This window comes from Heterocephalus glaber, unplaced genomic scaffold (genome assembly GCF_053883595.1).
Source record: "Heterocephalus glaber isolate CG9 unplaced genomic scaffold, H.glaber_assembly_v1.0 deba00001608, whole genome shotgun sequence".
NCBI lineage: Eukaryota > Metazoa > Chordata > Mammalia > Rodentia > Bathyergidae > Heterocephalus > Heterocephalus glaber.
Window position 1 is genome coordinate 16437268 of NW_028258379.1, and position 12575 is coordinate 16449842.

At 50.8% G+C, this 12575-nt stretch overlaps 1 protein-coding gene across 1 annotated transcript in view; it reads left to right on the forward strand.

The window, feature by feature from the left end:
• Window positions 1-8601: 8601 nt before the first annotated feature.
• The window catches only part of Esrrb (estrogen related receptor beta), a 108102-nt gene continuing 104128 nt past the window's right edge, over window positions 8602-12575 (forward strand). The window contains exon 1 of the mRNA XM_004837148.4: window positions 8602-8931. Coding sequence (XP_004837205.1) covers window positions 8882-8931 — 50 coding nt within the window. The 5' untranslated portion in view covers window positions 8602-8881. The remainder of the gene's footprint in view (window positions 8932-12575) is intronic.

The following is a 12575-nucleotide window of genomic DNA, read 5'->3' on the forward strand; positions in this document are numbered from 1 at the left end:
GCAGGTCACTTCTCCTTTGACAGTGATTGGGATTTTTTGGTACCGGGAATCGGACTCGTGTCCTTGCACTTGTGAGGCAGGCAGCGGATCCAATGAGCTAAATCCCTGGCCCCTGACAGTGATTAGTTTTGAGTAAGCAGTTGACTGGATTTTGGCCATTAAAAGTGAGGATAAATCTGTTTGAGTGGGGATGGAAAGCTCCTGGGCAAGATTTTCCTCTGTACTAAATGCAGATCAGGCTGAGCATGATGGGGCACACCTGTAATCCCAGCTACTTGGGAGGCTGAGGCAGAAGGATTGCAGGTTCAAGGCCAGCCTGGGCAATTTAGTAAGACTCTGTCTCAAAATAAAATTAAAAGAAAAAAGACTAGCTCAGTGGCAGAGTGCATTGTAGGATACTTTGCGTGCAATCCCCAGTGAAAGAAGGAAAGAAAGAAAGAAAGAAAGAAAAAAAAAGGAAGGAAGGAAGGAGAAGGAAAGAGAGAGAGAAAAGAAAGAGAAATAAGGAGTGACCCTTTCCTCAGCACAAACACACCTGTGCCTTCACCCCTTCCTGGTGAAGAAGTTATTCTCGGCCTACAAGAACCATCCTTCCAGCATGGCAGGCCAGGCTGGAGGCAGAAGTCCGTGTGCTAAGGATGGGCCAACACTGAGGAACGCCCTGACCCTGGAATGTTTGCCGGGTGAGATGATGGCCTCTTACTCTCTAGGCCATCGTCTCTTGATGCTCCCATTGCTTGAAGCCAAAAGCAACTTGGAGGTACAGCTGGATGTGTGTGCTCTTGGGAAGAAGATGGTCCTCAGAAGGTAGTTTATCTCAGGACAGAGGACACCAGGGAAAGGGAGAGCACAATCGGTCCCTGGTCTCCCAGATACAGTGGGAGAAGAAAGCAAGCAGGGGTATCCGGCCAGACAACCGTTGGTTGGCTTTAAATGGCACCACTGACCGGGATATCTTAGCAACCCAAGCGGGACCCGAGTTCTGCGAGGTGGCTGGGTGGACGGTGGCAGGGTCCACGTGGGCCTTTATAAGAGAGTAATATGTAACTCGAAGAGAGGCTACAGACAGGAACCCGCCAGCTGCTGTACTCATCCCAACCAAAGGGGCGGTGTCAACAGTAAAATAGTCCCCGGGAGAGAAGTCAGTGGCCCCAGGCCAGGCACTGATTCAGTCTTTGGCCTGCTTCTCTAGAAAACAGATCCCTGAAGCCAGCACTAAAAAGCGGACTCATCATCCTTGGGACAGGGCAATGCCAGGGAACTGAGGTGCTGTAAAGGAAAGTGAGATGCGGAGAGGTACCAAGCAGTGCCACACGGGCTGCCGCTCTGTGGGCCAGCCCTCCGTATCCAACCTCCCAGGACTGAGCGGGCTGCTTCGTCTGCTCTGGATGGTTTTAAAAGGAAGCCCATGAGGAAGCAGCACACAGAGGGGAGAGAGAGAGGAAGTTGGGGCATTTCTCCCCTTCTCAGCTGTAGAAGCCCGAGCTCAGGCAGGGAGAGTGGAGGTGAGACTCTCCTGTTGGGGTGATGACAAAGAGAAACTAAGGGGCAGTCTGAGGACCTGAGAAAACCCCCACCATTCGTGAGAATGTGAAATAGTTGTCCTTTGGGAGGCAGGGGCCGCCCGTCCCTCCTCATCCTGCCTCTGTCCCTCACCTTGTGGGGCTCACACACCCTCCCAAGGCCTTCGACCCCTTCTCCTCCTTCCTTCTTCCTTCCAGGCCCTTTCACATCACCCTTTCAGTTTGCTTTCCAACCAAGCCCCCAGGGTGAGTGTAAACCTCCATCTGTGCCTTCAGTGAGAGTAAAGAGGAATTATGGCTGCTCCCTGCTCTGCTGGCTGGTAGAATTACCCCCAAAGCCGTGTTTATCATGCCATGGAGCTGGATGCCACGTTTAATGTGCTATCTGCTTTGACCCCAGGTGTCTCTCTGCATCACTGCTCTCCCACCAGCGAGCCCGCAGTCTGTGGCTCTGCCGAGGGTCATTGCTGACAAGTGTATTACCGGTGTTTATCCATATTAAATCTTGCATTGGTGACTGCCTTTTACCCATTTTTCTAAATTCTCAGTGGTTCTCCTACAGTTGTCTTGCCCTTCTTGGAAAGGCAGATTCTCCGAAGTTAGAAATTCTATTGTAGCTTTGCATTCCCAACTGCTTAGAAGAATAAAGACGTTATGGATGGCCCTGCTGCAAGCCTGAGCTTTCATCTGGAATTGGTACTGACCCATTCATAATGACATCATTCAGAGCAGTGGGGAGCACACCAACAGGACTGGTTTAATTACAACATACATCTGTGAAGGTAGTGGTTGTCCCGTGTTTTTCATGTAAGAGCACGGTTTAAGCAATCATTGTAATCATGCTTTATATAGATGCAGTGCTTTACATTTAACAAAACACCTCCATTTAATTTTTTCTTAAAGCCTAGAAGTTTCTACTATTTATTTTTCCTCTCTGCAAAACATTTTATAAGAGCAAAATTAAGGTGCATTTTATTTTGAAAAACAGGGCTGGGGATTTAGCTCAGTGGTTCCACCGCCTGCCTCCCAAGCGCAAGGACCTGGGTTCGATCTCTGGTAGCCCCCCCCACCCCATACAAAGAAAACTAAGAAGTTTACCTTAATTGAACCACTAGGAAATAAAAACATATTCAATTGTCCTCAGTTTTGAATTTTATGTTATTAATGCTAGGAAGACAAGCTCAGCCACCAAGTTTCTTTGTAGGCACATTTAAGTGGTTGGGGTACCTTAAAATTAATTTTCCCAAAGTTTCCTGTATTTCACGGTTCCCCTAAGATAGTTATCCTTGAGGATGGAAATAGAGATTGAGATTGTAATCCAGAATCTGTGAGTGGTTCTGCTGCTGCCTCGCAAGCGCAAGGACCCGAGTTTGATCCCCGGTACCAACAAAAAGAAAACAGAATCTCTGAGTTTACAAAGCAAATTGTTTATTCTTTCTGGGGCTGTTGCTGACCACGGGGATTGTGGCAGTCAAAACTATCATAAGCCACAGAGAAGTCTTTCTTAGACCAATGATGAGTCTCTAGGAACAAACTTCTTGTACTATTTCAAGCCAACTGTGTGTTATGCTTACACGGGTGCCAAAGTCTCAAGAAGTTGGATGATAAATTAATATGTGACACTGACAAAAATAAGGTCAAGTTTCTTTGTTATAAGAAAAGAAACCACAATCCACTGTAATGGAAAATATTTAATTAGACAGACAATTCATTCAGTCAATAGCTAGTTGTTCAGTGCCTCTTAGCTACCAAATACTCTAACCGCATGGCCATCTTTCCTGCACTTCTTCCTCCCCCTCCTCCCTTCTCTTTGTGCCTCTCCTACGTCTGCTTTTCTCCCCTAGAAATTTGGCAGGGGAAAAAACTATTACAGTTATGGTGTCCTCCTGTTCTCCTGGTGATCAGGAGGAAAAAAAGACCTTTGTTTCCAGGAAGTGACAAATGTTGTTTTCCTGGTCCTCCACCTGCCAGCTGACTGCAGTTCCCACTGCACACAGGGCTGCAGGAAGAGGGCATCTTGGTGGTGGTGGGGAGCTGGAATACATTATTCAGCTATGTGGATAAGAATGGGATCTGGAGGCACAGGGAAAAAATAATAGAACTTTGAAATACCTGGAAGTTATCCCAAGACCCCTGGCAGAGATGTCACATAATGAAATGGGCGAGGGTGAGTGTGGAAGACAACCCAACCATTTAGCCACTCAAGAAGTCCCCTTCGTATTTTATTTAGTGTCATGGCAGCAGTGCTAACAGGACGTGCGCCTTCTTGCCCCAATAATGGCCCATTACAGCTTCAGGAAAAGCCATCATGTTTCCCCAGCATTTATCTGTCAGCAGGAGACTATTATGGAGCACAAACTCACATTGTTTTAGCTTTATCAGTTAATTATGATCCTCGGACCAATGCCAGCCAATGGGCTGACAGTGTGCTGACCACCACTCAGGGATATAACCCTATACCCAAAATCGAAGCATGTGAGAAAGACAGTAGGTCCACAAAGGTGTGTGGTCAGGGACACTCCTCCAGCCAGGACCCCATGGAGCACTGTCCCCAGAGATGCTCAGGTTAGGCTCCCCGTCCAGGCCAGGCCTACCATAGTCATCCACTGAGGACTTTCAATGGATGCCCCACCCGGACTCACCTTCTGCAGCCCTCACTTCGGGCAGAAACAAGCGTTGCTGGAGATTCAGACAGTTCCACCGAGGCATCCTGCCCTTCCTGAGTTGGTGGTAAGAAGTGGTGGCACATGTGGGGTGTTTCCCAAGGCATCATTCCCACCTGGAATCTTGGCTTCAGGGAATGTGGGTATGGGTGAGGTTAGGGATGGCATAATCAAACAATTAGCATTCCCGAGTCCACCAGGCTCTGAGAGCAGAGGGCAGTCGCTCCATAAACGCCTGATGGGTCTTTTCAGCAAGGGAGAAAGCTAGCAAGATCTCTGCTCTCCTGGACTAACGTGGACTCACTGCATCCTGCTGAGCTACCTGGCTTGAAAAAGGCAAAAAACTTTCTTTAAGGAGGGAATTCAAGGGGGATGGCTTGCTTCTGCCTTATTTGTGCAAAAATGACTGGTGTCAGGGGAAGGTGATTCAAGGGAGGGAAGCCACAATCAAAACTAGGCTCTGTGAAGGGTGGGGATTTCCACTAGACCTTTGGCAAGGGATGCTGTACTGGCGTCAGGTGCACAGATTATGAAAGACCACACCACATGCAGGAGCAGGCATTAAGACAGCCACGCTGAGGACTGAGCCAGGCTGTGATGGGAAATAGGAGGTGGGTGGTTAACACGGACCTGTGTTTGAACAGATCCAGGACCTTCGTCATGCTTTGTGTCCCTACAGAGATACAGGCTTAGGGAACAGAGTGGGCTATGCTGTGTGCGATTCTGCTTCCTAATTACCTGCCATGGATCCGGACAGTAGGTCAGGAAATCAGTTGCCAGTGCTTCCTTTTGCCCTCCCAAGAGATCATCTGGGGACACAGAAAGCTATGTCCTCTCCGCCTATCAGGTGAAGCGTGTATGGAGAGAGATGCTCTTGGGATGGTTCTTGGGTGGCTTTATAGTCCTTGGCAAAGGACTTGCACTCAGCGAAGGAGGAATCAGGGAAAGGGAAGGGACCTGCCAACAAAGATTTAGAAATAGAACAAGTAGAGATTCAGAGGCCACCAATGGCATATTTTGCCAGTTATTCCCTGTACAACCTTGGGTAGGACATTTCACTGTACAGATGTACAGAGTTCTTGATTTGTCAAACCCAAGGACAGTCCTAAATACAGATGCCCTTCGACTTCTGATATAGGGTTACACCCCATAAACCCATTGGAACTGCAGCTATCACTAAGTTGAAAATGTGTTGAATGAACACACCTAGCCTACCAAACATCACAGCAATACTGCACGCTGTGGACTGTGTAGGTGGGTTGGAGCTGCAGCTTGATGCTGCCGCCCAGCACCTCAGGGGAGCACTGGACTGCATGCCTCCAAGACCAGGAAAAGAGCAAAATTCAAAATGGGAAGTATGGTTTCTTCTGAATCTGAATGGCTTTCTCACCATAGTAAAGCTGAAAAATCATGGCAAACCACGTAAATTAAGGACTGTAATTCCCTGAGTTGAGCCCTTCCTGCCTGTAAGGTTTCATGAGTGTAATAAATATCTATTTAAGTGAGTTTGTCACAAAAACAAAGTGAGCCACTGTCACCTTATACCCTGTGCGATTACCGTGTCTAATGCTTTTTGTCCTATTCCCTTTGGCTGGCTTGCCCACTTGGGGTGTCAGAGCTGGGCATAGGGGAGTGAAGGGGTGGCTCAGAACTTTTGCTGGAGGTGAACGCTGAAAATAGGAAATCATGATTGGCTGAATACATTTCAAGCTTGAAGGAAGCCAAGAGCTTTGCCCACCCCACCCCACTCCTCGCCCTGCACAACCTTTGTTTTCTGGAGAAGAGATGACCTTCACAAGGTCACATGAAGTCAGGACCAGATCCCGGAGTGCTCTGTACATTTCCACACTGTGGCTTCTGCAGCCAGAGGTGTGGAACCTGACCCTGGCTATAGGGAGGAGCCCGACCTCCATGGGCTGGCTGAGGATGAATGGGGAAGGCTAGTCTTCTATGCAGAGTGTGAGCTGGCCAGGTTTGCCTGTGTATCATAGGAGATGCTGGATCATGGCACCAGGGTATCCCAGCCTGCTGGCCCTCCTCTCTCCTCTAGTAGTACGAAAACTCACTTTTGCTGGGAGGGACAGGAGAAAGCACAGGGCCCAGAGCTGTGGGGAGGATCTGGGCAGGCACAGGCCAGAGGAGGGCTCCCTGGAGTCTCAAAAACCTCCTTGGGGGTCTGGGGATTTAGCTCAGTGGTTTCGCTGCCTGCTATGCAAGCGCAAGGACCCGAGTTCGATCCCCGGTACCAAAAAAAAAAAAAAAAAGTAAAAACCTCCCTGGGTGGTGGTGGTGGGGGTAGCTCAGTGGTTCCAGCGCCTGCCTCAAAAGCACCAGGTCCCAAGTTTGATCACCGATACCAAAAAAAAAAAAAAAAAAAAACTCCTTTGGTGCCACTGCCTGCTTTGCATGCGCAAGGTCCTGAGTTCAATCCCCAGTACCAAAAACCCCCAAACAAACAAAAACCCTCCTTGCTGCTCTGAAGAATCATCCACTATGCCCAGAGGCGAGGTTCTCAGCTCCTGCCCCAGGACCTTGGAGGCAGAGGATAATTGTGGACAGGTCAGGCCCTGTTGGGTGCTGGGAATTCTGCAGGGAAACAGATAGATGCAGTCCCTCCCTTTATGGGGCTTACCGTCCAGTGAGGTAAGGGTATTAGGTGGGAGTGTCACGGATGCCAATATATCTGCGATGACAAGCTGGGCTTGACTACTTGGAGAGTGAGTGGCAGGAGGTTCTGGTGGTGTCTGCAAAGTGGGGACTTTTGGTGGCAGGTACAAAGATGGGTTTAAAGCAGTGTGGCATGGGCTGTGGTGGGGTGCAGAGGGACCCACAGATACCTGTCATGTGAGGCCTTCCTTGTGAGCCAAGCCTGGGGCCTCGTTCCTAACTGCAACAAGGGGACACTTTATGTACCTGCTAGAAAGTGGGGCCTAGCTGCTGTATGCTTGGAGAATGGGCCTCTGGGGGGCAGAAAGGATGCAGAGAAACCAGTTACTGAGGTCCTGGCAAGAGATGGGGTTGAGTAGAACCCAGGCTCAAAGAAAACACCTATGCACCCCTCTTTCTGTCTCTAACAAAGTATCTATGTGATTAAATTTTTTTCTGAGACTGCTGGGGGTCTGCTGACAGCAGACCCCTTCATCCATCTCTTGGGGAGATCTCGTTCCTCCACTTCCACACATATGAAAAATCTCCACTCCTTCCCCAGCCCCACAGTGACATTTATCCAAGTAAGCATCATCTGTGAGGCTGCTGCCTGTTTTCCCAGCCCCTCCCTGAGGGGGTGGCCCCTCCTGGGGTTCCCTACCACCTCCCTCCCTGCTTTATTCCTGAAATGCATGACACTGTCTATAGTTACACTCCATTTAGACATTATTTTGATGATAAAATTATGTCTTCCCCCCTACTGCTCATTGTCTTCTGTAAAATATAGGAGAATAAGGTGGTGGTCTCTCCTGAGGGCTTTTCCCCCCTTTTAAATAATTCTATACCTACCCCCTTCCCACACTCATTTGAATCATCAAATTGATTATTATCCCTGTGGCGGGCACATCTCAAAAGATGAAAAGCCGCACAGAAGGATTGGGGCTTGACTTACAGCTCATTTTGGTACAGTGGCAGCCCATAATACTCTGGTTCATGGAGGGAGCAGGGATGCAATGCAGGTGTGTTTGTAGCCGGGGATTCAGGTGTGTATTTGAAAGTGTCTGCTTGTGCCTCGGCGTGGCTGTGGCAGGTACGTTGGGGATTTAACCAGGATTCATTCCCCTAAGCAGAGATGGATTTAGGCGTCTCTGGGCCACTGCTCAGAGTTGCCAGTGAGCATTTTATGGATGTACACCCTGCATCTAGCCTTATGTCAGCGGTGTTTCAGAAGTGACTGGCCCAGGTGAGGGAAGCCGGGGAGGGAATCTACTCCTCTTACCCTCTTTGATTGGGCCTCACCTGCCAGTCTGACTCTTTGCACATGTGGGCTCTAAACATAAGGTTTGAGGCTGTGAATGTCACAAGGCGCTGAACGCTACTCAAGAGTATGGAGATGGGAAAATGTGCCTCACTTTTAACTGGAAAATAAACCCAATCCAGAAGGCTGAGAGGCGAGTCTGTCTGCCGGTTAAAAGAAGGGGCGACCTGTGTGTGTGGGGGAGTTGGATAAGCAACAATTCGCCCCCCATTCCCAGTCCTACCAGGCACTGGACCTTTTCTGCCCCTTTATCCGCGAAAACACAAGCCTTAGGGCTCTAAACATCCAACCTCCGATTCCTCCGGAGATGGGGACCTTGCGCGTCCGCTCGAGCGTCTTATTCATTAAAGTCTCCCGGGCGGCCCCCTCCCCCACCCGGGCTGGATTCTGTCACTTTAAGTCCAGCCCCTGAGAGATAGCCAATAGGAGCCAAACCATACATCAGTCTCTGAGCCTTAAAGCTACAGTAGGGTTAGTGGGCTCCAAGTCTCGGGTGCCCCAGCCTCCTCCGCGGCTTCGCATCCCCTCTGCCCGCTCTCTCCGCTCCAAGCGCGCGGATGAGTGGGAGCGTGGGGCGGCGCGCGCGCGGCTCCTGGCCTCCCTCCCCTCGCAGGCCGCTCGGCTCGCGGTGCCCCTGCCGGGACTCGCACCTCGCCCGTGCCCTTCACTCGTCTTCCGCGTGACTGCCCCGCCGCCTTTCTCCCCCAACTGGGAATGCTCAAAGGGGACTGATGGACGTGTCCGAACTCTGCATCCCGGACCCCCTCGGCTACCACAACCAGTAGGTGCCTCTCTTGTCGGTCTGTCCCTCTGTCTTTCTGCCCGTCTGGCTGTCTCGGTCCTGGGTGTCGCAGTTTCTTCTACATGTTCTTGAGGTGGCAGGGACTTCGGGGACAATCGGGCGACAGTAGGAGGGGAAAAGCCTTATATTCCTGGGTTTTTCTCTCGGACTCACACCCGCCTCTAACTTTTCCCGCATTCCCTTTTATGAGCCCTCACTTTTAGGCAGGAGTAGCGTTTTCTCATCCACTCTGATCGCGCTCCGCCGGGAAAAAACGTTTTAGTTCCCGTGCAAGGGAGGCGGAAGCGCAGAACAGGTGCAGGATCATGGCTCTGGGGAGGTTCCGTCCCGTCCGCGAAAGCTTCCCCGCGGGCGCTTTGATTGTATTTACATCCTGGTGACCAAAAATGATCTTGCCAAGGGGAGAAAATCGAAAGCTCCCCGATCGGTTGGGAACTGTAGGCGGCTCTCGCCGCGCTCGCCGGGAGGTCCCAGTGGGGCGCCCCGAGGGTGCGCACACCGCTGCGGTGCCCCGGAGCCCGGGGGTGCGGGGGCGCGGCCTGGGCCACGCCGCGCTTTGCACGCCCTGCGCGGGCAGCCGGTGCCCCGCCAGGAGTTGGGTAGCACTAGGCTCAGCGCTGCGGCGGAGCCCAAGTTAGTGCGGAGTTTTGGGGGAGGCTTCGCTCGCGGAGCAGACGGACTTGACTCGTGTCCCGGAGCCCCGGGGCTAGTGGCGAAGAGCCTGCCGTGGTCGGAGGGGCGAGGGCGCTGTCGCGGTGGCAGGACGAGGCTCTCCTTTTCCTCCATCCTTCGGGCGGCTCCCTGGCCCCGGGGCGCACGCCGAGCGCACAGAGTGGGAAAGTGGAGAATTGACCCCCCTGCGCGGCTGGTGGCTGCCCCGCGCGTGCTGCCTGGGCTCTCCCGGGCTCCACACTGCCCGCCCGTGCTTTCCTCCCTGCGCCCTCTCCTGTCGCTGCCCCGCCTGCTGGAGTAGCTGCCGGGTCTCCTCGGAGCGCTCGGTGTCCCACAGCGGGTGCGCGCTTGCAGAGTGGTCCCTAGGGCGGCTGAAAAATGAAACCTCTCCGTTGTCTCGGACAGCTTTTCTGCTTAACTTTGTGCTCTTCTTCCTTTCCCCACCCCCTGAAGCAAACTACACTGCCGAAGTCCGTGTTTCTTTGGTTGTATCAGTTTTTCAAATTTGTACAACAAAATCCCCCTAATGTAGCACCCTGACGGCATCTCGGAAATAAATAGCCTAGACCTTGTGGGGTTCCGGAAAGTAGCCCCCTGCTTCGCAGTGCAGACTGCCTCCATCAGCGGGGCGCACGCGTGGGACACGATGCAACTTCACAGCTGCTGCCTGTGTTGATGACCGGATGCCCCGGCTGGGGTTTTTGGTTCTAGTTTTAGGATCCTTAGAGGGTCCTTTAGATGCCACCAGAATTTAGGCACTGTGTCGTGTCAGAAGAAGGCATTGTGGTGGGAAATAAGGGGAATCCTTAAATCTAATGGGTTCCATTTTCCTCGGCTGGAAAAGTGCTTTTCATTCTCTTCAAAGGTTACACTGGTTGCAGCTTGGTCGGCTCGGGGCGAGGTCACACTTTGCAGTGGCCCTTCTGAGGAAGTGGAAGACCTAGAGGCGGGGAGGGGTTATGGAGGCTGTGGACAATAATGCCGGTGGGACATTTCCTCACATGAAATTACCAGCTCCAACAAATATTAGATATTTAAATTATTTAGGCTCCCTCTTTTCAGAGGTGACTTCTTTAGTTGAGCTCAAAATATCTGTTTGTCTTTGGCTCAAGTCATAGTCAATCAGTATGAAAATATGTAGGGTGAGGGAGTACATTCTTGTGATCATGTTGACCAGAAAAGCCAGGAGAAATGGAAGGTTTAGCAGCTACTAAAGAAGTACCTAAGGTTTAGCAGGTACTTCTGGGGTTGACAGGAACCCTGACTTGAGTTTGAGGAGGAATGTGGGCAAAAAGGGAACGTCGGGGAGGCAGCAAAGGGGATGTGGGAGCAGACATCCTGGGTGTCAGGGCTGAAGTGGAAATCATTTCTAAACTAAGGTTGTCAGTGGTTTCTATCTCCCACCTTTCCTGATTTCTTTGCCCTCCCCCTCAAAAAATAAGCTTCTCACTCCACAGGGCACGGGAAAAGCCAAAAACACACCTGCTCTCTCCACTGGGGAATGAGGTGTCCCTGTGGGATGCCATTTCTCAAAGCCCAGGACCTGCTAGGCAGCAGCCCTAAGCATCAGTGAGCTGGCCCTGCGCATAGATGCACGTCTCCCAACCAGGGTTTACGTTTTCCACGGTGCAGGAGCCGGTATGCCAAGGTTGGGCCTGTGGAGGTCAGAGGCTGGTGCCTGTGGGAGGCATCTTTCTGACCTCTACCCAAGAGAGGCTGGGTGACAGCTAGCGTTAGAGCCATCAGTAACAAAGTACCAAAAGGGGGACTGCATTTTGGGGTTTGTCCGAAGGACAGTAGGATGAGTCCAGTTGTTACAGTGCCAAAGTGTCTCTGGGACTGTACCGGTGAGGGCGTTCTTGTGCTTTGCACAGTTTTTACCCAGGCAGGGTAGTTGATGTTCAAAGACTTGAGAAGACCCAAGAGCACAGGCACCGGAGTTTGGGAAGAGAAAATGTCACTGCTCTGCTCTTGCCTGTAACATACAGTGTTTTATAACGCTCAGTGTCATTCTCCCTGTCCCACGTGAGAAGTGACACACTATGAGACAACACATACACCTTCCTACCTTTCTTACCTTCAGTTTCATTTTCCTGTAGCCAGTCCTGTAGGTGACTCCATTACCCTTTCTGATCAATATTTTATGTACATATATAATCAACGAGAGCAGGAGTGAGCGTGCTCGGCTCTGTGTCCCTGGGTACAAATGTGTCCACAGTGGGACACATTTGGGACCCAGGCACAAAACCCAAGAGGGGCTGTGGGAGGGTACCACCATCCGATGACCATTTTGCCGTTGTTAAGGGAACAAAGAACAAACTGTCCTGCACGTAAAATATGTGGGTTCACACATAGGAAAAATGCCACATGGTAATTCAGAATCAGTGACCCAGAGAAAAACAAAGGGGGGAATTAATTTTTAATGGTACATTTAAAAATAAATCAGAGTGAGGACATTTGTCTTGGTTTTCCAAGGCAGGGGTCTAGAAAATAAGCCTTTCTGTGTTGGCCACTGTTCTGCAGGTGCAGGTGGCTGGAGAAGAGGGTGGGTGACAGGAGGTGGCAGTCACTGAGCCCCAGGGCTCAAAGTGGAGAAAACATGTGCTCAGCGTCACAGGGCTCATTCCCGGCTAAGGTCCTTTCCAGCTCAGTGAGATCCTGACATCCCTGGAAATTTCCTCTTGGAGCTGATTATTTCCCCCAACTCCTTTCATTTTAGAAACAATCCTCTATTTTACTAGTTCTTAGAATATATGAAATATACGGAAAGATGTTTCTTTACCAAAGAAGAAGACAATGCTACAACCTGACCCACCAAACAGGAACCTTTTCATTCTATTGATTTGGAGTAATCAATAAATATTCCATTTAGTCCAAGAGAAAAGGATGAAGGGGACTTTCGGGGAAAGCACTCCAAGGGAGGTGGCTGTGACAGAGAGATCATGTCACTC